Here is a 27,946-nt window from a genome sequence, read left to right as displayed (position 1 = left end):
ACTCCAGTGCTGGAGTTTGGATGGTTTTCCACAGAAAATAAATGATATTCTGCCTTTCTTTAACCATCCCAATGACTTGCTTCCAGCCCCCCACAAACACTATAATAAAAGACATGTCTGCATTATTATTTAGTACACAGTTCACAGAAAACATCCTGATCACTTATCAAATTCATATAAATATGTTCTCATCTCAACAAAGAAAACTCTTCAAAATATCTCCTTTGGTTTCCAACATGACTCTTCCTGCAACATCTGCTCTGTTTCACACAGATGTTTCTGCAGTTAATCCAGCGGACTTTTGTTTAATGCTGTATTTAAAGTTTTATAAAGTATGAATTATTGAGAGTTTGAAAATTAGGTTAACTGCAAAAACAGAAAAATAATTTTTGTAATTAAGGAGAATTATTTTGTAAAAAGGTTCAACTTGAGGGCAGGAATTGAGTCTAAATTTATTAAAACTACATGGAAATGACCTCATTTAACTCTTTTACCAACAAACTCACATTGAACCATATCAACCTTTAAAGTATGATTTATTTCCCTCCATGTTTGTATTGACCGGCTCTATTTTGAAAGTTTTTTGAAAAACCTAGTTCCTGGCAATTCAGAACCTTCCAGATGTTTTTTTTCTAAAGACTATATTGCAAAAAGACGCCAAACAAAGACACATGGGGGGTGGGGGGTCTGTAAATCGTGTTTACAACACTGGACAAACGCACAACAACACAATTTATTTTAGGGGAAATGGTTTAATTTGGAGACAGAGGCAAAAGAAAGAAATAAACCACACACACCACACAAACATTGACCAAAAAGAACACAGCCATTTAGCTACACACTTATGGGAGGAGGAAAAAAAACAACAGAAAACCTCAAACTGGGAAATTTAAAAATAAAAAGGGAACAAGGCTCAAACTAAATTAACCTTAACACTAAGACAATTTTCCACACAGGTTGTAAAGATTCATGACCATTTAAATCAAGTGGCGAGCACAAATACCAACATGTAACTTACCACAATTTAGAGGATCCCAACCCTCCCCAAAACTGATCAACTAAGTAAGGAACACGTGGAGATCCAACGGAAATTCAAATCAAAATCAGGCATCTTTTAGAGGTAAAAGCAAAAGAAAAAAGCTGATGCCAACAACAGGCTAAAGCAAAGAACTACTGAAGGCGAGGACTAAATTTTTCTAAACCTCTTTTTGTGTTCGTTTTCCTTTAGTTTTGGATATAAAAAGCTTCACTGGTACAAAATACATATGAACAACAAGTTGTAGAAATTTGAGAGCCTGTGTATGTTTTTATTCTAACTCCACCCAGACTAAAACAGATTTTGTAGGCCATATAGAATACAGATCACATCAAGATGCACTCACTTTGGCTTTCCTTAAGACAAAACATCTACTTAATTATTGGTGAAACATAAAAACAAAAGTCCTACTGATTATCTGACAAGAAATAAAGTCGTTATTTTTTTTAGTTCAGATCAAGACAATATATAGAGATGCAAAGCTACCACACTGTCAAAAATAGCACTTCAGAGTGTGAGGAACTACACTAAGTGATTGTTAGAGCGGATTGTGATGGAAGCCCCTGAAGTGAGTGCGCCTTCCTGCCAGGACTGTACATTGTGCTTTTAGTTCTTAGTTTCAACCTCACCATGAGCCGTTTTCATTTACACCTGCAATTGTGTTTGCACCCCACCCCACCAGATCTTCACGGGACACCCAAAATTTGGTTCAAAAAAACAAGAGAAGACCTACAGTACACGCGTGTGCACTCACTAAGAGAGACATTTAACCTTCAAATATATAGGGAAGTTTATTGTTTATCTACAAGTATTTTAAAACCAACTGTTCAAATGGAGTACATCACATTACACATTTACCAATAACTCAACACAATTAGGGGGAGAAAGGGGACATTAGCAGTTGACAAGAGCTTTCATGACATTGGCATTTACAGACCCAACAAAATTAAGAAAAATGTAAGGAAAAAAAATTTACTGCAGCAATCTCTAAACAAAGGCCTAATAAGAATGTGTAGGCAGTTTCTAGACGTATATATTTATATATATGGCACTTTGAATATTGTATTGCATTTTGATAGAAAAAACACTGTAAAAAGCACATGCCCACATTAAAAGAGAAATCTTGTGGTACCTTGAAAAGTCCGGGATCAAAACCACGCACGCCACAATCCGCAACTGATTCGCTCCCACAAATTGTGCTTAACTCTTTACAAAACTAATATTTTCCTCCAGTAATGTTTCAAATTTGGTACCTTTATATTTTTTTTTCTTCCAAACTATGGATTTTAAGAGAACAGCACAAATAAAAAATAAAAATAAAAAAGATGAATATGGGTGTAAAACTGCAAAAATTGGTTTAGTTGTATGAGAATGGCTTCACACACAAACAAAAAACTAGAAAACACATACACCCTGAGTTTACAACTCTTTAGCGCCACCAGGTGAGCAGTTTCTAGGAACCCTTGGTTGTGGGTGAAGTGGGTATTTTAACAGGGTCGTCACACAAACAAGTCGCATGGTGGAGAAAATACCACCCTGCTAAAAACCGTGTAAACTTTTGTGCTGAATAATGGAATGTACTCGTAAACCAACACAACTGTGGTGGATTTAGTCATTTCGATGTGATGTGTACAATTGACGCAGGAAGTCACTTCGAGAAAAATAAAAGAAAGACTTAAAAAGAAAGCAAATGTGTGTGAAAAACATGCAGACCTACAGTGTGTGATCTCTTCTTCAGGGGCTCCCACAATTGCAACCACTGCAAGTGTTTGTGTTGCTGCATATGCATTTCTATCTACGTGAAAGAAAAAAATGGTTACATCCCTAAACCAAACCAAACACACAGACAAAATAAAAACAGGATTTGACACGTGAGCACTTCAATGACAGAGTTCTAGCATCTACAGGATTCACAATGTAAATCGTCTTTCATCATGAGGCAACGAACCCAAAGTGAGACGTTTTAAATTAGTCACAGCAAGTTAACGCGTACCGTAGAAGCTAAATACTTCTTTAACACAGGAAAATCATTTGCATTCAAAAATGGGATCTTTTGTGTTTTTTATTTGATCAAAAGTCAAAATTTGAAAAACAAAAAAACAATCATGGTAGAGGATTGTTTTCCATTGTTTAAGGTATTTAGAAATTAAACAGCTTGAGACCTCTCTAAAAATGTCAAACTAAAGACCCCCCGCCCCCTTTCCCAACACAGATGACGTTACAACATAAAGTCTACAAAAAAAACCCAAAGTTGTGCCTGGGTTCTGTTAGTTAAACCTCTATAGATTCAATGATATAAAATATAGGTAATCTAAATGTGCATTTAAACCACAGATTGTCTATTTGTGAATCAGTTCTAAAAAAGTTGACTCATGTAGGTAAACATTTCTCTTCAAAGAGGAAATGTACCTTTTATTGTGCCATCAGTCTAAAAGGAAAAATGAGGAAACACACTGGAGAATTTTGCAATTTGTAAAAAAAAAAAAAAAAAACAATTTAAAGAAAAAATACTGGTTTAGTCTTCACATAGCCCACGTAATGTAGAGATCAACACAGATCACTGAGAGGGATTTTCCTGGTCACTTTGAAAAATGTTGGAAAGTGGTCTGTCTTTGTTTTGTTTTTTTTCTCTTTTTCCTTTTTTCTTTTTAAAGAAGCCAACATATTGCTAATGGCACCAAATAGCACAGCTGTGTGCCAATCCCTGTATTTAACTTTCAAGTGAAACTTTACTGAGAGGTAAAAAGAAAAACATTAAAACAAAATAACAAAGCTAAATTAAAAATAAGAAATTCCACAGGTTCTTAAAACATTTGCAAAACAAAACAGAAAACAAGCTCTCTTAAATGAATTCCAAGCAGTTTTCACATTGATTGCTTGACCTCTGCGCCAGTCACATTTCCTCACAAAAAGCAAAAAACAAGAAAACGAATGAATTTACATGCAGAAAAATCAGGTCGAGCTAAGGTCAGGGTCAGTGGGTGGCCAGGTATTGGTCAGGCGAGCTTAGAGAGACATCACAGACAATGGTGGGATGATGAGGCCGGGAAGGGGGGGAGTTGGCTTGGCTTTTAACATCATGAAGACATGCTAGGCTAATGATGAGCAAACAGGCATGGAGATTTGTTCTAAAAAAGCAACAAAAGAAAAGAGGAACAAAAACACGAAGAGAGGAGAGACAGAACAGAGAGAAGAGAAAGTTAGGGGTACGGCACAAGAATCGTTTAGCCATGAGGCACAAAAAAACAAAACAAAAGTAACACTAATCACCACACAGAGTAAGACAAGAGTCAACAAACGCGCCCCCCCCCCCCCCCCCTTCCGATACACAAAAACAATACACAGATTTAAGGAAGTGACACCACCAGGACATATGGCAGACTGACATGCACATACTGTACACTTGGCACCCAAAGAGATCCATCTAAAGCCAGCCCTTTGTGGGAGACTTGGATGGATGGAATGACTGGATGTTAACAGAGGAAGGGAGGCAGCCTAGCTCAACACAACTGGGATAATAGAGTGAGCGGTGGGGGAGGGGGGGGCAGAGGAGAGGTAAGGCGATGAAAGACTGAACACACCAAGACTGCAGCATTTTCACATTAACGATCAACAAATGACGGACAACGTAAAAAGCCAAATGCAGGTTGAAGCTCTGGGCTTCGGGGTCAACGCCGCTTTAGACCTTTAAATACAACTGATGCTAAATCAACCTGTCTCGTTTGACCTGAAGGCAATGAGGCGGCAAACCGGATGTTCTCTACTAAATACAAGACACCAATACCTTCAGCGAACACTGACTCCAGTGATAGTCATAAATAATCATATACATTAAAATATTTTCTCAGACTCAAAGTACATGACAAAACTGCAGGAATGAAATACAGCAAAATGCAGAAGGATCATTGCAAACTTTTTTCACCTCTTTTTTTAATTTAATTCATTTTTTTTGTGTGTGTGGAAAAGGGTAAGTGTCCCTCCTGGGGTGTGCTGTTTTCCTTTACCCCGCTTAGTCTCTGCTGTGGTGACCTTGGCTGGAGGGTGAACTTACCCTAGCAGTGCTAGCATTAGAGCTGGGAAGGGGGAGACCCCTGGTGAGGATCAGTAGGGTTTGCTGTCGTTCTTGGAGCGTTTCAGCTGAACCTTCAACCTCTTCATGCCGATCTGGAAACCATTCATGGCCTGGATGGCAGCCTGCGCAGACACAGGATTGTCGTAGCTGACGAACCCTGAGAACGGAGGCAGAAGCGTGCGTTACGCACAGAAACACAGCGACCGTCACTCAGAAATAACAAACATCAAACCCCAAGGAAATCAGGAAAATCTGAGTAGAAAAAAATGCTTGTGCTGCAATTTTATGAGACTTTCCAATTAAATTCAGTTTCTACAGATATTTGAGAAAACCTTCATCCCAATTAGCAGACTATTTGAATTAAAGCCATTCTTTAAATATAAAAGTCAACAGATGGAAGTAGAAGTCCAGGAAAGTTCCAAAATGTAGCAAAATTAGTGCCTTTCCAGATAAAATGTCCGTTCTTGTTCACTTATTTTGTTAACTAAAAGATCTTTTGTCACTTCATCAATGCACATGGGCTATGCACATTTCTGTAACAAAGACTTGAGTCTACTGAATGCAGATTTTTCAAAACAAAAGTGCGGCGCAGCATGCCATACATCTGTAATGGCTTAGAAATTTACTGAGCTCCTCACCAAAGCACTTGCTCAGATTGGTCTGTTTGTCAATGAAGACTTTGGCAGAGACCACATTTCCAAAAGGCATGAACATCTGCAGAAGGTCTTGGTCCCCGAACTCCTGCGGCAGGTGGTAGATGAAAAGATTGGCGCCCTCTGGCCCTACTCCATTTGTGAAGAGAACCAGGGGCTTAAGTTACAAACGGGCTTGGACTCACAAATCCAACATGCTGGTATAAAAGTTATCTGACATTTGTGAGCTGGGTGTGTGTGCTAGGCATCTGCTCACCTTCTTTCTGGCTGCCAGCTATGCTCTGCTGTATGAGAGTCTGGCTGTAAAGTGAGGGCAGGGCAGAGGCTGTGTACTGCTGCATCCCTGAGTAGGCCTGCGTCAGAGCGTCCATGGAGCTGGCAGCTGACCCGTTAGCCATTGAGGCTCCCAAGCCACCATTCATAGCCCCCATACCTGTAGTGCCAAAAGAGCTTTCTGGTCAAGATTTTGGAACCTCTAGAAACTCTGGAGCTTAATAGAATAAAGAACAGGAGATTTTTTTCATTTTTTAGATCAATTGCTATCGCTCACAGCATACCCATAGAAAAAAAATGACCTATGACCTTGATATTTCATGCAGCTCAACTGCGTGCGCCGTACAAATTTACCCATTAATCAACCATAGGGCAGTTGTGACTAAGGCTGTAATCCATAAAAAACTAAAAAAAAAACGCTTTTCAGTTTCTAAACCAATTGTTTTTTGGAAAGCTCACGTGACCACAGACATAGAAATATTACAGCCTTTAGACTAATAAAAAATGGTTTTAAATCGACACTTTAAAAGTACAATGTCTGCAATGTTGCTTACTGACTTCGAGGACTTTGTTGCATTTTAATTAAGGGTCTGAATTACAGCCAACTAGAAAGCGCTTTTTTCTTACCACTGACGCTGCTGGTTAGAGCATTAAGGTTGTTGAGGCCCACAGAGTTCCCAGTTAGACCCTGTAGTGTACCGAGAGATGCCAGAGTGTTCATGGCAGCGCTGGTCCCTGCTGTTGAGCCAGCTGCCAAAAACAAGGCAATTCATCAATTCTACTTAAAAAAAAAAAAAAGTTTTCATAAATGAAGCTGCCAAAAACTTGCAATATTTTCTGTATGGCTGATTTCATTAAAAACAAAACAAAAAAAGTGTCATTTAATATATAAGAAGAAACCAGACAAAAACACAATCATCCAGTTCATCCAAAGATAAAGACGGGAGAGAACAAAACCCACACCTGGACTGGCCAAAGCCCCGAGGGCTCCACTGTTTGTAGAGAGTGCACTGGTTGATGCTGGGCTGGCAGAACTCTGGGCTGCAGCTGCAGCTGCAGCCAGCGTCGCCAAGTTCTGCAGCTGAAGAGGATTCACACCCGCTGAGAGTGCAAAGAAACAGAAGTCATAATCAGCCACGTTTATGGTTATATTCTCAGATAAATCCAGTTCGGGAAAACCTTTGTTTATTGCGTCAATTTGAATTTCACTTAAGGAACAGAAACGGTTTTCTTCTGTCAATGATGGCTGTACTTAGGACAATGTGAGCAATTTATATTATCCTAACATTTCAGCACAATCCTAAAACAAAGTAGCTGCACAAAATAAAGAGCAGAAAAATAACTGCATCCTATTCATCAGACCCCTTCACATTTGATGGAGGATTCTGACACACAGAACTGACTGCTTTGTTGATAAACCAGCAGACATATTTGCGTTACTGTATAAAAATCACAGCGTTGCTAGCTTGAGAAGTACATGTTTTCATATTGACCGAACTGTGGTTTCACATTGAGGCTAAACACTCACCTCCTAGCCTCTGTATGCTATTGAAACTGCCTTGGTTACTGGTGGAAGTAGCCTGTTGGAGCAACTGTTGACAACAATAAAAGAAAAGCAGAGTTTGAAAAAAAAAAAAGGCCAAAAGGATTTTTAATTTCAATGAAAAAACAGCCTACTTGGAATCTAAATTAAAGATACATTTTTTTATTGATTACAGGTTATCAGGGCAAAGGAAAAATGTTTTTTTTTACCTTTAAAAATATCTCATTTGTGTTGAACAACAAATCTATTTACCTTTAAACAAAAATGAATTCTACTGCAAATATAAACTTTTTTTGTCTTTATATCAGACAAAGCGCTCATTTGTTCTTGTTTAAGTCACATGAACCTTTGGTCAGAATTAGAAAATACACATTCAAGTCACAGGTTTGTTTTAGACTGAGCAGAGAAAACCAGTTCATAGTTTAGGCTGAAGTTAAAGAAAAAGATAAATATCTTTTAAAAACAAACCATAAATAATTAAGGCTGCACAGCTTTTGTAGCTGTTAAGTTTTCCATACCTGAACATGGTTTATAGAAAGTGGCTGTGAGCCACATGGGGATACAGGTGTAATTACACAGTCCATTTGAGCAATACTTACAGCCAGATACTGTGGCGTGAGTGTCCCCAGCCCAGCCAGGTTTCCCCATGTTGAGGCATTGTTAAGCTGCTGAATCTGTTGCACCAGCTGCTGCTGCAAGCGCCGCTGCTCCTTATCCCTCTGTGTGTCGGCAAACTTCACTACCAAAGGGGAGGAACAACCCTGGAGCACCAAGACAAAAAAAAAAAAAGAAACAAAACATACAGATGAAACCACTTCCACCACACTAACATTAATTAAAGGATTTGTTTTTTTACAAGGTATTTTTGAAGTAAAATAGGAAGGGGGAGGGGGGCATTTTTGTAAGACCGTTTGTATTCATAGCAAATCTATGACATTGAGGACAACTGCCATGCAGAGCAGAGCAGAGCAGAGCCAGGCCACATTCCAAGAGAGCCATGGGAAGATGGCGCAAAAACAGTCCTTTCAGCGCTCTGCGGAGCTGAACTTTGTTTACAAAAAGCACAGAACAGATGAACATTTAGAAACAGACACTCTAACAAGAGAATGTCAGTAGACAATAAGGGGAAAAATGCAATACAATACACACAACCTTGCAAACAGACATCACATATTGTTCAGAGACGCATGGACAAGGCATGCGGTGCCGAAGTCCGCGAGTTAAAAGCCAGACAAGGACCAGGCTAGATTGGGCAAATGGCTTTTGCATCAGCAGCACCTCCCATGGCGACTTAAATATTAGGGAGGATGTGATATGGGGAGAATAGGTGGACCCCCCCGCTGAGGGGGCCCACATTTACTCTTGTAAAAAGTGTTTAGTTTGGTTGAGCTTTCTAATTAGATTTGGTCTGATGCTTCACTGGGAGCCTCTGACCTAGCTGTTCAATTATTGCTGCTCTACTTGCAGAAAGAATCCACTGGTTATCTGGGACCTCAGCCCCAGTTTTTTGAAGAAATCTAATAGGATGGCAGCAGTAGCCTCAATTTATTTTTGTTAGCCTATATTTGAAGCAGTGGGTCTGTTTCCTTGTGTTTGAAAGATAGACAGACTCACAAAGAGAATCGTGTTACTTTAACCAAAAAATACAGTTAAATAAAGTCTTGGGTCATGTCAGCTCAGGGTGTGAGATCTGAAATATTAAAAACAGTTGGCAAATAGATTTAGTTCTGTACATGACCGAAACTCGGCAGAATTGATGCCATCGTGTTTGTCATCCTTTCAACACAAGGGGGCAGCAAAATGTATGAGTGGGGGGAAAAGGGAAATGAGAAATAGGTGCTAAGGGGTACAGTACCTCCATAGTTTGAGAGTGATGCATGGTTTTGATTGCATTCTGTGCCATTGCTCTGGTAGCAAATGTGACAAACGCACAGCCTGTAGGGGAGGGAGGGAGGGAGGGACAATAGGAGAGGGGAGGGGGGAGAGGGAGGGGACAAGAAGAAACAAAACAAGACAAAAAAAGGATTGGACAACTCGTTATGAATCCCCAAAAAAAGGACATTACAGTACAGAGAATGCCAACTCCAAGCACACAGAACCACCCTTACTGGTTAGCACATTGAGAAAGAACACAACGAGGAGAACATTAACACGTGTCACATAAGCGCAATGATCGACGCAATAACTCGCAGCCAAGAGAGGCTTGACAAGGTGATGTCATGGAGAAACACTCAACATGATTATATACACATAAAAATGCAGACACCTACACACAGATCAGCTAAATAAATAAGCCCTGCCAACATCCAAGGCTACAAAAGCCCATTTTCTTCCTTAATTGTAGGAACATCGTGTACAGAAGAACACAAAATTAAGGCTCAACTGTCTCATTAGGGGAGGATACTGCATTCCAGCACTCAGTGCTAACTTGTGCTTTATGCAGAAGAATCAGTGACTGGCTAATTCCAGCCTTTTGCCGTTTGTGATGGAGGAGGTGGTACAGGAGGAGCAGAGCCCAGTCGCCTGCCAGCTGAGCCTACGAACACCAGCAGCTAGCAGTTGCCAAGGCGACAGCCAACTGAGTCGCACAGCGAGTGCAGCGGCCCCTCACTTTGAGATGTGGGGGATGAATGGCACAGTTATAAAGGGACACACTATGGGGATGAAAAAGGTGCGACTGATGGTAAACGGCGAAGCACTTGGGAGGGGGTGACGGGGCTCAACCCTTTATGACCCACCGCCATGCAGGAGCGCACGCTTTGACAAGCTGTACGGACTGATTTCTACATTCATACATCCCACTTCTGCTAACATACCAACTACTTGGGTCATAAAAAAGGGATATAACAAAACAGATACATGTGTAATCTATATTAAAAAATTACAGCAATGTAATTTTAAGTGATATATCCTAATGTTAAAGGTTTTTCTTTTGTTACTGACCAAAATAAAACCCTTCATCTAAAATACCACTTTTAAAAAACAGTGGAACCCAGTTTCTGAGTTGCCTAGATAACAACTGTATTTTTTATAACAGTTTTATTTCTTATAAAGTGCTGCAAAAATGTGGTGAAAAGAAGGCATTACATTTCAGGTGCAGTTATGGGATGTCATGCTGGAACATGATCACCAGGCTACAAACACTGTTGTAACTATACAGTTTGTGTGTGTGTGTGTGTGTGGTTTTTCCCTCAGATGTGTGCAGACCTTGTGGAAATGACTGCCTTCTGCTAAATATGACAAAAATGCAACTCTTCCAGTTTTCATCAATTTCCAGTTCCATGTCAAAGGACTCCTCTCTCTCCTAAAAGGCTGCAGACTGTCTTAAAAATAAATATGTGGACAGTACCCATAAAGGGTTAAATCAAGTAAGGAGGGACTTGTATGAATACTTTATGAGAATGTCTTCTCCGCTGGTCTGAAAGTGGTGGTTTTGACGGAGTACTTTTAAGCTAAAAGCACACCCACCTCTGCTCTGACCGTCTGGCCCCCGGAGAATTCGGCACTCTTCGATCTGTCCAAAGGACGAGAACATCATTCTGACCTCGTTCTCGCCGTACTTCTTTGAGACCATTCCAATAAAGAGTTTTCTGTCTTCCACCGCTGAAGAAAAGGAGAAAACTGTCACACAATTAGGCACCCTACTACATCCTTGTACTTCAACAATTCTTATTTACTCTTAAACTCTCAGGAACGTTTTTTATTTGCAATGTTCTTGTTTTTCATGCGTCTCCAACTTTAAAAATGTTCTTTCAATACCATTAACATTAAATTTTATTTTAGAAAACTGAATTTCTGCCGTAATTTTGCTTCAAAGTCGTACCTTTCTCAAATATTTAAACATTTCTCTAAATAAAACATTTATTTTTCCTTAATCCCAAACTCAAATTCAGAAACACATACCAGTTGTTTTCTCACTATCAGCAGGTTTCATCTGAATAGGGTGATGCATCTGAGGAGGAAAACAAGCAAGCATGAATAATAGTTTATACAATATCTAAATGTGGTAGAAATGCTTATCACAAGTGCTTTTTTAGACAAACTGTTGCATTTTTCAGCAATCATCCTGTTTCATTGTCCACCTGCAGGACAAGCAGCCTTTTCTGCTGCCAGATTCAGGGGGTGGGGTGGGGGGCATATAAGAGCTGGAGGCATGGAGCAAACTCCATGGTCTCCCATTTCACTTTCAGCAGAAGTGTAGACTTCCATTTGAACTTATTGATTTTGCTTTACAACACCCATAATTTCCTCAGTGATTATTTAGCAACAAGATAAACAGACATGCTGCATTGGCAGTGCTTTCAAATGCACTGTAAAGTTGAAATGATGCCACTTCGTCCTCCAACTAATCAGAAAGAAGCCTTCTCCTGATTTTACTAGAATAAACATGCAGCTCCTTCTTGAGCATGTTCCATTAAAAACTGAAAAGCTGCTTGATCTGTCATTGTGGGACTTAATATAATAAAGGAAACCTAAACGGAAGTAGAAAAGAAATTATTTAAAATTGACATTCTGTGTGGACGTAAAAGAGAAAATGTAGTCAAACACCAGAACAGTCCACGTCTGAAAAGTGTTTTCTGAGGGCCTGAAAGAGGAAAAATAGACAGATGGCCCTCTCAGTGTGTGGACTGGCTGGCATTGGTGACCAAGAAAAGGAAGGCAGAGAAGGAGAGAAAACCAAAAGAGAAACAAGCTTTTTCCCCTAGCATGCAAGGCAGTCAGTCACCTGCAATGGATGCCAGAAACAGTGGGAAGAGGATAAGGATTTGGGTAGTGAGGTGCTGAACCACACTTAATTTGAAATGTCTGGTTGACAGATCGTCTAGTAAAAAGAGCTTGAATTGTATAGCCAACCTGATAGGCTCATTTATCAATCCAGTTCAATATTTACCTGTAACCTCAGTGACAGCAACTCCTCTTAAACTAGACTTGAATGCCGTTTTAATTCCCAGTGGAGGCTCTTATTGACCAAAGAGTCAACTAGAGTGATTTACAGGCATAACAGACATTGGGGATTAAACAAGCTACTGCCTTTTTTATAGCGGAGTTTTTGATTTGAAAGACGGCCACCTTGAGAGACTTCAATATGGTCTTTAAAAATTTGTTTTTGGAAAAAGTAAAAAAAAAAAGAAGAATATAAGGTAGGTAAAGAGTTTTAGTACAATTACTAGTTTCTTCACATTAAATATAAAAACTTTAGTGTTACATTTCCTTTTTTTCCCCTAATGTTATTTTGCTAAGTTGCGTGAAGCACTTTGATTCGGCAGCAGGCTGCTCCCTCTCACTCAAACACCTCTTTCAACACGGCATACTTTGGATGAATATAAAAATGTTGCACAGGACAGGCACGCCCGGGGAGAGCTGTTGTTGCCAAGTACATTTAATACACTTTTCTAAAAAGCTTTGGCAAACTGTTTAAAAAAAATACAAATGTACCGTTCTTTTTAAGAAAGATGCTTCAAAATTTGACAAAAAAGTAGGAACATTGGTTCATAAAGGTAATGATCCTCATGAGACAATGATTCAAATCTAGACACTGTTATGGGAGACGTAAAATATCAGAAAAGGAACAGAGCATGGAAATAAAAGATTTTCTAAAATAAGGGATTATGTTGTGTTGGAAAAGAAACCAAAATATTCTTGATTTAGCATGGTAAATTTTCACCTGCATTCCGTTAATGGTTGGGTCAGCTTTGCAAAATTTAATTTAGACCCTTTCCTCTGGTTTTTGTGATAATGGAAGCCAAGGAATATGACGAGCCAGGCAGAAGCTCAGTAAACCAAGAGCTCAGTATTGGCTAGTCTGCATGGTAGTTGCAGGGGGGCTCATGTAGCTAAAAGCAGCCCATGCTGTGCTTACTCACCCCACTTAAGGTCTTTATGTTGTGCAGTGCATTCTGGGCCTCCAGTGCAGCTTTTCTTGTATAAAAAGTTACAAAACAGCATCCTGCAGAATCAGAGAACAGGGACAAACAGAAGGAAGGGAGAAGGAAACAAAACATTAAAACACTGAACATAGAGACATTTAATGCAGCCCCCACCCCAACGGCCATTATAAAACAAAATGGATGCAGGAGTGGATGAAAATATAGTCCCCCCCCCCTATATGTGAGAAACATGTGACGAGGTATTCTTGGCACCAACCATGTAGTTTACAGCTAAGACACGGAGTAATGAGATTTCAGGATGTGACAAAGCCAGAGATGAGCCTGTGGCTAGAAATGTGTCAATAGACACTAAAGGCGTCAACGCGTCCCAAGACTCAGTACTTTTAACAGAATATCACCAGATTACATAGGAATTCAAAAACACATTTATACATATGGCACGATAACGGCACAAAGGAGACAAAAGGGAGAGAAGGAGGAGACCGGGGAGACGATGGGGGAGGGGGATACAAGAACTAAAGAGCGAAGCGGAAAGAAAGCCTCTCATCCTTCCGTCCCCAGCAGACCGCCAATGGCGTTCAGGCCTGTCAGTTTCACTGGGTTGGGGAAGTGGAGCACTGCAGAGTCTCTGACCTATATAGTCTGTATTCTTCTGTTACTGGCACTCCCACGCTGACGGGAGGGAGGCTGAACTCTAATGTGCATCAAGCTGCACTCTTCTCTGCTGCTTAAGCCCGGACCACGGTTTAGCAGAGCTAAATAAACACCCAGAGAGGCGTGATAATCAGATATTTTCATGGCCTAAAAAAGCAACGACAAATACGATGTTTCCTGCGTAATTTTGTGGAAAAGTAAATGAATTGGCAACAATTTTAACAAACCCAGGAACAAAATAATGCAAAACTAATTAAAAAAAACATCACCAAGCCATTAAGTATTTTAAGAAAAAACTCAATCTAAAGAAACAGCAAAAGTGATCAAATGGTTTCAACGTAAACTAACCCACTACAGACAGCTCGCATCAAGCCTGGTTTTTATCCGAATACATTAACATCAAATTAACGTGTCAATAGGCCATCACAGCTAAGAAAGGGGGGGCTCCTACCTTTTAAGAAGACCTTTGATCGCCTCCCCATCCTTAATAAACTGCAGTGTTAAGGGCATATTCACATACAAATTATTTTTTTCCCCCTAAATTCTGCTTTGAACACCTGAATGTTATACAACCATTTTATTAACGAGCCTTTATAAAAACCTTTTAATGGAAATTGATGCATACAGTTCCATCCATTAATGCTTGGAAGCTCTAAAAATCAGGTCCCAAACAATAATTAAATAAAATAAAAATCAACAGGCTTCAAGTAGTCGTAAGAAACATATGGTCATAAATGTGGGTCAAATTATGATCAAAAATTAAACATTTAGACTTGTTAAGTTGTTTTTTTTAAATCAATCTTTTATCTCTATCCTCATGTGTAAAAACTAGCACAGTAAAAGGGTCCAGGAATGATAACATGTTTTAGTAATGACTTAACTGAATAATGACACTGTCACTCGATGTGATTACTGTCCCCCAAAGAGCAGCCATCACTTTACTATTAAGTTATCAAAATGCTCCTACCAGCCAATAGCAGCCTAAAGCTTGGGTATTAGTATGGCGGCCCACAGGCCACATCTGGTCAAGGACCATCATCTGAGTGACCCAGAGCACGTTCAATTCTAATAGTAATAAAATTTTAATGCATTAAAAAAATGAAGCACCGTAGTTTCAGCCTGCGAATGCAGCATGTCGGGTAAGTGTAGTTCTTAAAAAGTAAAGTCCCTTCCAAAAAGGAAACTGACACAAGTCAAGTATCAACTTAAAAGCAATGCTTTTGGAGCTATAAGAAACCTGCCAACACCAACAACATGGACCCATTTCTTAGCGTTCTATTAATTTTTAAATCTGTTTTAACAAACGGCTGTTTTGCAGAGTTCTGCCTGCCATCATTAGCATGCCTTTAGCACACATAGCCTCCCTTTAAATGCTCTTTTATAAACATAAAAAATGTCTGTTTGGCTGTGCAAAATTTTGAGGTTTGAAATCTGTCCCGAATAAAATTGTGAGAGAACAACGTTGATGTACAACATGTATGAAGCTATGGTAGCATGTGTTCAGCAACTGCAAACGCGCATTTATCTAAGAACATCCATAGTCCACAGCTAGAATTTATTCCACTAATAAAAACTTGGATACATTTAATTATCCGTAATATTATATAAACCAACAAACAAACAAATCATTAATCTTCCTGCAAAATATTTTTATGGTTTGGAAGCTTTTGGTTTTCACACAAATTCAAGGACAAAGACAAGAACACGATTGCCAATTTTTTTATGTGCTTGTGCTCCAAGTCAGGTAATTAAAATATGAGAGAATGTCCAGTGGTTCTTGATTAGCATCTAGTACTCTCTTTGGTGTAATTTAGCATTTCAATGTGTGGAAGAAATATGATATTTTTAAATATATTTGTCAGAAAGAACAGAATCTGAACTGGAAAGTTGAAAAAGTTCTTGGTTAAAACTTGGAAGATGTCAGAGAAATAAGCAGACACACTCACTTTTACCTTAAACTTTTAAAGACTATGCTAAATTAATCTGGTTCATAAAGCAGAGATCCATTAAGCCTCAAACTGATATGGTTAGAGAAAAACAGTAACTAATGCTTAATGCTTGTTTTGTTTTGTTTTTTCTGTCCAGAAAGTGTCTCATTCAAGACTGCCTATCTAGCATCTAAAAACCATGTGCGATGTGTCTTTATAACAATACAGATATTGCAACAGTTTGTTTTATATATATTTCCCTGCTAAACATAATCCTATGTCACCCTAAATATATGCTAGATCAAGTTGACGATTTAAGTTGATGATTTATCACCCAGTTTGAGGAGTTTGATTGGTTGGATTCATGGAGAATTTCAAAAGAAGCTTCAGAAGTGCATTTTTGGCTAAGATAGGACAGCAAAGAGGTTTGAGGCTCCCAAAAAAAATTGATGGCAGGCAGCAGTGGATGTGGCATTTCTCCCTAGACAGACACATGGCTGAAAAGGTTTTGTTTGTTTGCGCTGCAAGGACAGTTTTGTAAGCAAAAGGTGAAATAAACCTGGATTTTTCACAAAGCTGCCTCTGAAATAAAGATTTGCTTGACTGGATGACTGCTTGTGAGGCAGACGACCAGTGTTCAGCTGTTCACTCAGCAACGTTTTTATTGCAGAACACAGACATAAAAATGAACACAGGAAAAAGAAAAGCTGCCAACACAGCAAGATGGCCCCCCACCATTCATAGCCCTGAACTCTTGGACCGCCAGCTGCACCCAGAGTTTTTGAGACGTGCAACGCAATCTTGGCAACTTCACCATTATGATACACACTGTTCAAGTATTTGGCTCCATAAATGGGGAAGTGATCTGCGATGAAGAATAAGGCTGTAGCAGAAAGCTGTACAACACTTGTGTGTGACGTTGCTCTGCACCATTTTATAGTTTTACAAGATGGTAGCATGTTTAGAAAAGGTCAAAGGTCAAGCAAATATTGCTGCCATCCACTGGAAATGCAGTTCACCTTATTTGTTAATAATAAACATTGATTTTTGAAGATCTGATGTCAGACTTTGCAGCCATATTGCTATGCCTCTATAGGTCAACTTTAAAAGGATCCCAACTATTTTGGGGGTTTTAGATATAAATGCTGAAAAAAAGCACAGAAGTCTCCAATAGAACAAGACCAGATTATGAAAAGTTGGAGTTGTGTTGAAGGTTTATTGAGTTTTTGTACATGCTGAGGGTCAAAAACTGTTTGAAAACTTAAAGAAGGTCCAAATTAAAAAATAAAAGAATGTGCACCATTAACTTTGCATAAGCAAGTCTTAATGGGGCCGATGAGACAAAAAACCTCAGAGATGACCTTCTCTATAGTTTGAACTATATCTGCATTTGAAAGCATTGGAATAATTAAATTACACATTACTTGGTTTCAGAATAAAAACTTACTTTCATTTAGATTAAACTATTTTAACATGCCTTGATTTAGAAAGTTAAAATACAACATGTATACGTTTTCTCAAATCCAATGCACAGGGTGGGCATCTCATAAGGTTTCAGTGTTATCCGGCTTAAACACATCGGCCACAGCAGGCCTCATCAAGCTGTGCAAAAGCTTGATAGCTGTTAAATGTCTGGTCTTCAGCATCTCCGGTCCTTCATTTTTGTTTTAAATGTTACACAGCTTTGATCTATTCATCAAGCTCTACAGAGGCCCAATAACGGCCCACATTCCAGTCAGGTGTGATTGGGCAAAGAAAACAGGATGAGGGCGCTATGGTCCCGGTTCTAGCTTCCTCGTCTCACCCGTCTATATTTACTTGCCTTTATATTTCCTAAATTGCTATTCTAATTAATAAAAAGTATAGCAACAAAGACTGCAGTACTGTCATAAAAACAACCCAAGCTCATGATCAAATCTAAGCTGAGCCCAGCATTTACCAGCTGTATCATAAGAAATCACAGCACAAGTCTATCTGGACCCATGAGCGTACCTTTGCTCTGAGGAGGATTCTGGGCGCGATCACGTAGAATGTTGATCTGGTACACTGCTCCAAAGGGTTCAAAAAGCTCTTTTAACTCAGTTTCTGTCCAGGAGCGTGGAATTTGTCCCACAAACATCTTGATCGCATCTGGGTCCGGCTGGTCCATATGCTCCAGTGACCCATTCATCTTGTTGCTGTTGCCGTTGCTGAGGAAAAAAAACGAAGGCTTGAATTATGTTTCACAGTTAACGATAGGGTAATAGGCCATAAAATATATGATTAATGTATACATTTTTAATAGGTAATCTGAAAGGACATTGTTGATTTAGTTAGATTCAATAACAAACTAACACTGAAGCCATTTGGCATTAGAAATTTCAATGACAGCTGTTCGGTCTCCCATTTTAAAAGTGCAACAACAACAAAATATACAAATATATATTATCACAAGAAAAAACTACTCAATTAACTTTTCACCAACCAAATAACTTGAGGTTATCAGTCAGCCATTACAGAGCAATCACAATATAAACGCTTTGAAACAGATATCCTCTGGAGTTACTAATCTTCCTGTTCTAAAACAATTACAGCAACACATTTTCAAAAAGACTTCTACAATAGGCCAATTTTAAAAATAGCTAATGGATTTAAATAACATGTGAAACTATAAATAAAAATTGTTTAAGTAAAGATTGTAATGATGGTTTAATCTATTGATTCTCAGTTTACAACAGCTTAATTAAAATCACTGATAGTTGGTTAAAACAAAAAACAAATGACATGTTTAGATATTTATGTTTTTTTCCTTTGGGACAATTAATAACCATACTTCAAAATAAATAAAGCTTTCCTTACTCAAGCAGAGGCCCAAACAATTCCTGTTGCAGATAAAAATGTAAAACAAAAACCTGAAACGGCAGTTTACTGGTGTTGGGATAGATTTATGTAGCAAAACATGCAGGAATGGCTGTTGTAAAGAGCACAAGACAATTTAAAAAACAAAAGCCAAAAATGTAAATAAACCTTCAGAAATGTTTACAGACCTTTGCACACGAGACATCCATCTCTTACAAAATGACCCCAGCCGTTCTGCAGAAACACTAAACTCCTTGAGGGACTTAAATGACATGTTAAGTCAAGTTATCTGCTGTTTTTCCTGAAATTCAATTCTTTAACTAACAAGAAACACTATAGTGTTAGTTGATGTTATTCCTTAAAACAAGTACAAGCAGCTTCCTGCCAGTTGCCTGGAACAGAAACTGAAAACAGCCCTGAAGATCTGCAGACACTGAGCAGGCAAAGACTCGGTGTGGTATCTCCTCCTCAGGCGCTTTGGCGATGGTACAGAGAGTAACCTACGGCTGCTTCACCCCAGCAGGGGCACAATCACATATTGTTCGCCCATGCTGGAGAACACTATTCACCGTTCCTCTGTAGCACAAAGGCTACACAATGGGCTAATTCAGAGAGATGGTTTGCGCTAGAGGCTTCATCAGCCAAGATCACGGTCCTGGTGTTTGACACTTGCTAGATTTCCCCATTACCTCTGTGACGCCATTTTAGTAATAATAGAAGAATAGAAGTAGGCCTTTGCTTCGTCACTTCAACATGAATAAAACACTTTTTTTAAGTCAAAATCTCTGAAATACATTTTACCCTTGTGCCATCTTATGGGGCCCAGATAACCCGACCCTTACATAGACGTATCCCTAGCAAGACACAGGTGGATAAAGGTGAAGAGGATTTCATGTAATCCACCTTCCATGTAACCAGTGAAGATCATAAATCACTCAAGAAAAAAAAAGGTTTAGTGCACTGACTTAAAGTGCCTAGGATAGCCCAAGGGTTACAATCCACAAATTTTCCAAAAACTGGAAAAACTTCTCTTTACCTTAAGAAACTGTAGGAATTAAAAAGAAATATTGCTGAGATCAAAATAATTCCAAAAACTGGACATCTTTTGTGAGGAAAAACATTTGAAAACCTCATTCAAAATTTGCAAGTCACGTGACTTTTGCGCCATCATAACGCTTGTCAAATGATTCTAAGACGCAAATACTTTGACCAGGAGTTCCTCTTAAAATATTGTGATCAGCATGAACAGCTATCCACAAGACTAAGTATCTCTGAATCTAGACTCCAGTGGTTAAAAAATTCTCTACCTTCCTTGAAAAAAGTGCTGAATTCAGTTTGCAGCAACACATGAATCATCGCTGAAAACAAGAATGAATGTTACTGTTTTTAGCAGATCCATTCAGACTGTAAACTTAAAAGGTTTATTATCTGAAGATTTTTCCATTTCATCTTCCCCTCCAAACTCACTACCAACAATGCAGGTCAAGCTCAACTGCAATGGCACCGTGCTATTTTTAAGAACGAGCTGATGCAGCATTGACCACCTGTTTGGTCAGTAATTTCTAAAAAAGGACAGGTGCTGGTTTACAGAAGACATCCCCTTTGGACTTTTACCATATAGACACATTTTGTTAATATTTTCAGGTTAAATAGTCTAATAAAGTTTAAAGAAAAGTCCAAAATTCTGCTAAAAAAGTTCCTACTTACAGCAAGAAAGAATATTATAATTAGTATTATTTTTGCAATACTGATTTCAATCATGATATTCTTAAAAAAAACTTTGAAAATGAGCATGCACTAAGACCAACAACTGGTTTTAATAAAAAGATTCATTTTGAAAAATTGTTAAAGAATACCACTGTCTTCCATCACTGAATAGACATCTAAATTAATTTGCACTAAATGTCTGATAAATTGTATTAAATGTCAAATCCTTTTCATTTTACTTTTGTTGCTTATCTCTATTGCCCAATCCTTAAAACAATATATGGCAATCAACACAGAAGCAGCAAGATGTCATCTACTTGTTGGTGCATTTGGGTTCCCTGTTGTGTGTTTGTTTTGTCACTTCAAATAAAAATTACCATCATTATATTTAGGTTTTGGGCAAAATAGGATTATTCAAGGGTGGCACGTCAGTTTTAGTCTGGACAGAAATTGATCCGTCATTTCTACATAATAATCAGGGCAGCCAGCAAAGCTAGAACACCACAAGCTTCATGCAAAGTTCTCAAAGGCATTTACCCACAATGTTGAGTTCTGGTCAGCACTTGAGCCCTGTTCCATTTGCTGGATGACCAATTCTGATCGATTCATTTAATGGAACATGTCTGTACTATCTAATCAATGTATACTTTAATCATACTTTTAAAAACACAGTATCAAGGATGCTTACTAAAAAATGTACTAGAAAGTTCTGTTTTTTGCTGCTGAACTGACAGTAACCAGACCATGTGTCACCCTTAAGACATGCTCATTCTTTCCCTCAACAAAAACCATTAAATTGGAGTCACATAAAATTTGAAAAAAATTTTTTAAAATGCCAATTTTTAAGTTGACTGGATCGTGTTGCAGTACCAAAGATTTTAAGGAATGCGACAAAGCAGACAGTTTCAACCAGTTAGGTCTGCAAAAACTGACTTGATCAAAATATAGTTGGATCATTTTTATGATCCAACAATTCTACCTTGACCTACACATTGAGAGCATAAACATGTATTTAAAAGTTGATGTACATAACAAATAAAAGGAAGGGATCTGCTCTGCTCAGTAATTGGCAGACGTCGATGGTGAAGTCTTCAGCAGTGCTTCCATAAACAGCTCTGCCCTGTCCTAGCTCACTCAAGACGTCCCTCAGCAGCTGACAAGTCATCTAAAGCCAGAGCCATGACAGTTGCACGCTTATTGCAGCACCAATCATAAAAAATAGGTGATTTATCTCCTTCATGCGTGTCCAGCTGATGAATTCTGACACTACGTACATACCAGAGACACCTTTACTGTGCCTGTAATAGAAGGAATGCCAAACCTCAGCATGTCTGACCAGCCAGTTAAATGTTGGTCTCAAAAATAAGATGGCTTAGGAATGAATCACCTAACATTTTTCACGAAACTTTAAGAAATGTGTTGATTTTAAGATACTGATCATAATATACTCAAATCGACGTCGGGATGCTAATATTCTTTATTACAGAACACTACAGTAAATGATTGCCATTCTTGATTCTGTGATATATCTGATGATCATGTGACTTAAAACAGAGGAATGATAAAACGCTGTCAAAAATCCTAGCACACAAGTATTGCATCAAAAAATCTAGGACAAACTGTTGGACCTGTTGAGATGGGAGGTAACGGAAAAAGGCTGAAGCTCTAGCTTGTTGCCACTTGAAAAAAAAAGCAAGTCGCACATGCTTATGACCTGCTTTCTGCCATACAAGTTACAACTATGACTATGTTTTACAAATGTGTCATCACTAAAGGAAAAGCAGAGGTAAGACCGATTGGTTGACAATAAATATACAATTTTTGCAATAGAAAACCTATTAAATCTTAAACAAGAGTATTAATGTATCACTAGTAGTGGTAATATTGTTGAACTAATATTCCGCAAAGGTACTGCAAACTTTCCAAAAGCAGCGTTCCTGTTAACATCCAAAACTAGTTGCTTTTTTTTTTACCATTTAGTCAATGAAAAAAAATGTTATTCGACTTGTGTATATTTAAAAATTGAGCTTCAAATGGAAAATAACTAGTATGATTATTAGGGAAGATAAACTTCTGAGACTGGGATAATACCACTGGCAGCTATCAAGAACAACATTTCATTTGTAATTGAGGTCTTGGCTACAGGAATAGACAGAACATTCTTCGAATGGCTAAGTTTATCTTTATCAGCTTTATATCAGGATAGAATGATTTGTTTGTAACAGGCCAAAACAGACAAGGTGAGAATATACACTAAAACATTTGTCTGTTAAAATATATACAAGTTAAAAAAAAAACATGAATATTGCATCTTTATTTTCTGTAATAAAACCAGACATGCTCAACTATCTCTTAATAGGAGTACGTGTTCATGCCATAAAGGTCCTTTAGTAAGCAATTGTGTGTTCTACAAATTTACAGAATGATTGGGTGGATCAAGAGTTACACAAGCATGGGAAATGGTTTTATTTTGTGAATCTTGAATCTTTTTGTGGCTTCTATGTTTATGACGGTCGGATTGGTTAGAAATCTTCAAGGTCAAGCGTGTGGTCTCCAGGCCAGCAATCATCGTGCCACAAAAGCAGCAGGAGCACGAAACAGGTGTTTTGACAGGTGTTTGAACTAAAGCCGAAATTATTAACTTCTGCGATAAACAGCTCACCGGCCAAACCAAAAGGATGCATTTCACACTTAGCTTAGCGGCTTACCACCACGATCACTCTAGAAGCTGGGGGAAATTATTAGAGCAAATATCTGTACATCAGTGTCAACAAGCAGAAATACACTCTAAAAAGCCAACATTGGTGAGAGAGAGAATGAGGTGCACTAAAATAACCCAATAATATGTTATGGCTATTTTATCTGCTTTTATGTTAAGTGCTTTGTGTTTTTAACCAAAATGAAAGGCGCTTTACAAATCAATAAAGTTTAAAGTTTGAAGAATAGGCATTGTATAATTGTATAGAATTGCATTTTCATCGTTGTAGTACTTTATGTTTGACTTTAATAGTCATACAACCAGGTTTAATTTTCACAGTAAAACTCTCAAGGAAGGACGGAGTTTCACAACCACACCTTAAGTTTAACATAATGCATTACTTTTTTACCCCATCGCTGGTGGGCGTTTAACTCTACTGGTTTCGAACAAGCTTATCCTAAAACCACGAGAATGCACATTTCTGAACCCGTTTAATCAAAAAACAGATGTGTTTTTTAAAAGTTTTCCTGGTTCAACAGGCTTTCACCCGGTAAAAATGGGTTGAACAGGAATTTTGGTGTTCCCCCACCCCCCTTGTTTACATGCCCTGTCACAAGATCTCCATTAAAGGTTCAATAATGTTGCGAACCACGTTTTCTGTCGTTGAGCAAGAACGTCCAACATGGACGGGAACACCTCAGTCTGTCTGTGCTGCTGCTGGCCGTGTTAGCGAGAGGGTGCCGAAGGGCAAAGGCATAGAAATGTCTGAAAACAATACTTGAGAATAGTGTTTAATGTTTGCCGATAGAAATGCGGAACTTCAAACTCAAAGTTGAGATTATTATCACATAACCCACCAACATTTTAACGGCTTTTACGGCTAGAATGTATCTGTTGGTCACAGTTCCAATCGAAAATGCACATTACGGTACTGTGTTTGCACAGCAACGTTTTACATAAAGTTAAACTTACATTCGGTTGGTCAAAATTGTTTTTCTGAAGTGATACTGAAACGTGCGAACTCCGGAAGCACATGTCACTTGACTATAGCAGCGCCCCGCGTAGTGTCGAATAACATTGCTAGCTAACTGCGTTTACCCTTCCAATTGTACGTTTTAGTTCATACTTTGCTCATTTACGACTGGAGATAGCGGTTTTATTTAATTTATATTTTTAACGACAAAATTAGTCACAAAAGTCTAACTCCAGGTGAGCGACTTGTCGCCGCTCACTTTATTAGCACCGTTAGCATTCCGGTAAGCTAACATTAGCCAACTCGCGCTGAACTGTTTTTCGGTTTTAAAAACGGTCCGCGCGTTAACAGGCAAGCGAAGTTACAGAAAACCACAAGCGAACTACTTACATTGTGTCGCTCGAAGTCAAGAGCCGACTTTCGGTAAGCGGGAGGAAATCCAGATTGTACGTCGTAGTCATGCTCAAAACAACGTCGAACAACAATGAGGAGCGACGCCTGCACTGTGAGACACTTCAACTCCTGCGAGAAGACGAGGCAGAGCAGGTGCAGGGAGGGGGGCGTCCTCCGCTCTCAAAGCCGCATGAGAAATAGAGAAGGAGTGCGCGCGCCCCGGCGAAGCTTCTTCCTCTTTATCTCTTCCTCCTCTCCGAGCGGAATAAACACGAGAGGCGAGCAAGTTTGTCAAAGGCCGGCGAGCTGCAGCAAAGCAGAGGCGTGGCTTCAGCGGCGAGAGTGGAAAACACAAGCTTGGAGGAACAGCTCAAATTCTCCCCTTCATTTAAAATCCTGTCTGTCCCAGTAGAGTCTTCCACAGACTTCTTCTCTGACCTAATTTCACTTCGTTATCATTATGTAAAAACTGCAGCCTTGCAACATAGAAAGACACATCCAAAAAACACAGACAGGGCAGAAAACGCTTAACCTTTTTGCTTTTTTAGTTAATAATTTTTACTAGCTAAAAAATAACTCGAAGTGTTTATTCGATTAATTGGATATTTTGAAAATAAATCAACATGTTATTAAAGACCCACTCCAATGAAAATCGTGTTTTCAACAAGTTTCTGTGGTATTTTCCTCACAATGGAGGACATATATAAAGAAAATGAAGCTTAAATTTAGTTTCTGGTTATTTCTGCAGGCAAAGTGTTATGAATCAAGGGTAAATGAAAAGAATGCAGTTTGAAAGGGCCTGTAGAAGTCACAAAAGTGACATTGGGTTGACCACAAGTTTCCTGTTCCACTCCATTCCAATGCATTCGCTTGTAGACGACTAGATCCGTTTATGTCTTCATTCCATCCATGTACGTCTGGATAACTCCAATATTTCTTTATTTATGTATTTATTGGATAGCTCCAACATTGCTCACCGATTTAATTGCACTCTTAATGTTATGTTGGTGTAGTGGGGGGCTGTAAACTAGTGGGGAGAGTGTGTAAACGAAGGGATGATGGGAAGTCAGGGCAGGCTTCTGATGAACTGCCGCTCTCCAGAAACGACGCAGCTTTTAAATGTTGCCTAAAAACAACATAATTGTAATTAAAAAACCACTGGAAACGCTTTTTAAAAAGCTCAAAAGATGATTGGAGTGGGATTTTGTCAGATTTACCTGTATTATGTGCATAAATGTTGTGGTATGGAAGTAAACTAAAAAAAAATCCCTGAAGGTTTTACATCTATAATTTGAGATTCTGAACGGAAATTACTCATGTAGCACAAAATTTGAATTTTTGCTTCTTTCCTAATAAAATTATAAAACGTACATGGATTTATGAGTAAAATGGGATTATTTATTGGCCTACAGTACAGATAAATGTAAAAAAAACAAACAAGTATCCTGCCTATCTACAGGTTTACTTTTCCCCTGGGTCATAGGTCATATTCCCCTTTGTGTCGGGTTGCTGTTTCTCTGGGGGAGGGGGAGCCGATCTTTCTTTGTTGTGCTGGACTTGCAGGGCGAGGCCTCCCTGTATGAGGGGGGAAACAGAGGGGGAGCTGCTGTTGTCAAGTGCTGTTTGCTACAGCCATAGAGACAGGAGGGGTCTGGCCTAATTATCCAACCATTTATTACTGATTCGGCAGCTGCGCCGTCCCAAAAATATTATTCATCACAGCGAGCGCCAAGGAACAGCTCATTGACGAAAAATCGGACTTAATCCTTGTATCCATAGCAATCCCATCCTGTTGCCGAAGTCGGCTGTGCTGCACCGAACAGGGTCTAAAAGATTTATGTGCCTAATGTGATCATGCAAACTAATTTTGCCATACGTTTAGACAATCATCCGAGTGCATATTACCATTCAGCTTGAGGGGATGCTATAAAAAGGTAGTGTCCGCCTCTGGAGAATTCTGATTCATTAAAATGGAGGACAAAATACAATCAAATCTTCCGCAGCACTCTTTGATTTAGTTGGAGCTGGATGCTTCTTTTAGTGGATAGAAAGCATCAGGAATTCTTCCTGCTAGATGAGCACAATACTCAGTCGTCAATTTAGCAGCATCTGTTTTCTGGCATCTAGCTGCTCTTCCAAGAATCGTATTAAAGAGTGGATTCCATAGAGGCTGATGTCTAGTTGCTGGCACCTTCTAATACTTAATTCCTAATCTCCGATTACTGCATTGTAATCTCATTTTAATCCTCCGAATGTACCATGCTTTTGTTGTTTACATCAAGCATGTTTTACTGTGGCACTGAAGTCCCACCGTTATTGTCGTCCTCCCTGAATCTCAGTGGACAACTGGGTCAGCTTCCAAACCCCAACATCTACTTAAAGGCAGACTTTTTCCTGTAGCTTTGCCTCCCCCCGGAAATCACTGATAGAATGGCGACTGGCTGGGGGGGGGGGCTCTCAAAATGGAGAGATTGAACTTCATCCTGCAGTGTGCCGAGCACACACAGCACTCAGGCTCAATGCTACAACTGACTCATGCAAATATCCTGATGCATGTCAATGTTTGGCCTTTGTGTTTCAAAGATAGTTGAAACGTTTCTGTTGTTTTTGTACAGCGAGTTTTCAGCTGGGGCCAGATTCCAAAGAGAACTGTCAGTGGGTTGAGCGACAAACACTGAAACCTTCATACGCCTGTCCCTACTTGCATTTCTTAAAAGTATGTGAGCCTTTAAGCGATGAGAGGAGGTAAACGTTAAGACATGACAGCGCTGTAGAGCTAGAACCACTTTTTTTTTTTTGCATCTTATTGCTCTGGTTAAAGGGAGATGAGAAGTAAAAAGCAACAGAACTTCTCATAACCAGCAGACACGCTTGGTCATCATGTGAGAACATCTTAATTTGGAGACAATACACCCCGTGACAATGTCCAGCCCAGACAAAGAGGCCGTCCAAGCGCGGGTCGCTCCACAAAAAGCTCGCCCAAATTTGAATAAGGGGCCAACCCCGACGTACCTCATAGGCAGGTCCTCATTCCTGACAGAGATCCCAGCCGCAGAGGGGGGGCAGCGCATGCTGTTGGCATACAGACTCTGCACCAGGGCCAGCTCAGAAGAGTGTTCCAACATTGGTGCTCTGGAAAAATCCGCCCGCTGCAATGGACACTTTCTTCTCTTTTCCGTCGTTCACCTATGCGATTCTGTGCTTTTTCTCCCTCTCCCGCCCACCCTTTCTCCTCGGTTTAGTGCAGCAGAGTGGCGCCCACCCCCTTTGCTGACTGTGGTGGCTGAAAT

The 27,946-nt window shown here is 39.3% G+C and overlaps 1 protein-coding gene across 29 annotated transcripts; it reads right to left on the bottom strand.

Annotated features, from left to right (window-relative positions):
- Nucleotides 1-732: 732 nt before the first annotated feature.
- Nucleotides 733-27,946, bottom strand: LOC101175076 (CUGBP Elav-like family member 2). Of its 29 annotated transcripts, none has more exons than XR_013656384.1 (14): nt 27,669-27,946; nt 18,040-18,236; nt 13,442-13,524; nt 11,481-11,529; nt 11,046-11,180; nt 9,433-9,512; nt 8,177-8,338; nt 7,563-7,626; nt 6,998-7,135; nt 6,662-6,784; nt 6,018-6,194; nt 5,747-5,893; nt 5,088-5,265; nt 733-4,164 (listed from the first exon to the last, which is right to left on the bottom strand). XR_013656384.1 is itself a non-coding variant. In XM_023955690.2 (13 exons), the coding sequence occupies exons 1-13, from the start codon at nt 27,779-27,781 to the stop codon at nt 5,138-5,140; spliced, it is 1,593 nt and encodes a 530-aa protein (XP_023811458.1). In that variant the 5' UTR covers nt 27,782-27,946; the 3' UTR covers nt 733-5,137. The 29 variants fall into 29 exon arrangements, 13 of the variants coding, with proteins under 13 accessions (XP_023811458.1, XP_078804679.1, XP_078804680.1 ...); XR_013656385.1 differs by having other exon boundaries at nt 5,747-5,890; XR_013656386.1 differs by having other exon boundaries at nt 6,662-6,772; nt 27,669-27,911.

This window comes from Oryzias latipes, chromosome 6 (assembly GCF_053564925.1).
Source record: "Oryzias latipes strain Hd-rR chromosome 6, Olatipes_Hd-rR_3.1".
NCBI lineage: Eukaryota > Metazoa > Chordata > Actinopteri > Beloniformes > Adrianichthyidae > Oryzias > Oryzias latipes.
The sequence above is the reverse complement of the archived record's forward strand: the minus strand, read 5'-3'. Positions and strand labels throughout refer to the sequence as shown.

What these genes read in the sequence shown, in the direction of transcription:
- LOC101175076 (XM_023955685.2), bottom strand. Translation starts at nt 27,781, where the DNA reads ATGTTGGAACACTCTTCTGAGCTGGCCCTGGTGCAGAGTCTGTATGCC. An exon ending in GCCAGACGGTCAGAGCAGAG is followed by an intron (nt 9,513 to 11,045) that starts GTGGGTGTGCTT and finishes CCTCCCCTACAG; the next exon opens with GCTGTGCGTTTGTCACATTT. An exon ending in AGCTGGCAGCCAGAAAGAAG is followed by an intron (nt 5,894 to 6,017) that starts GTGAGCAGATGC and finishes TCACAAATGGAG; the next exon opens with TAGGGCCAGAGGGCGCCAAT.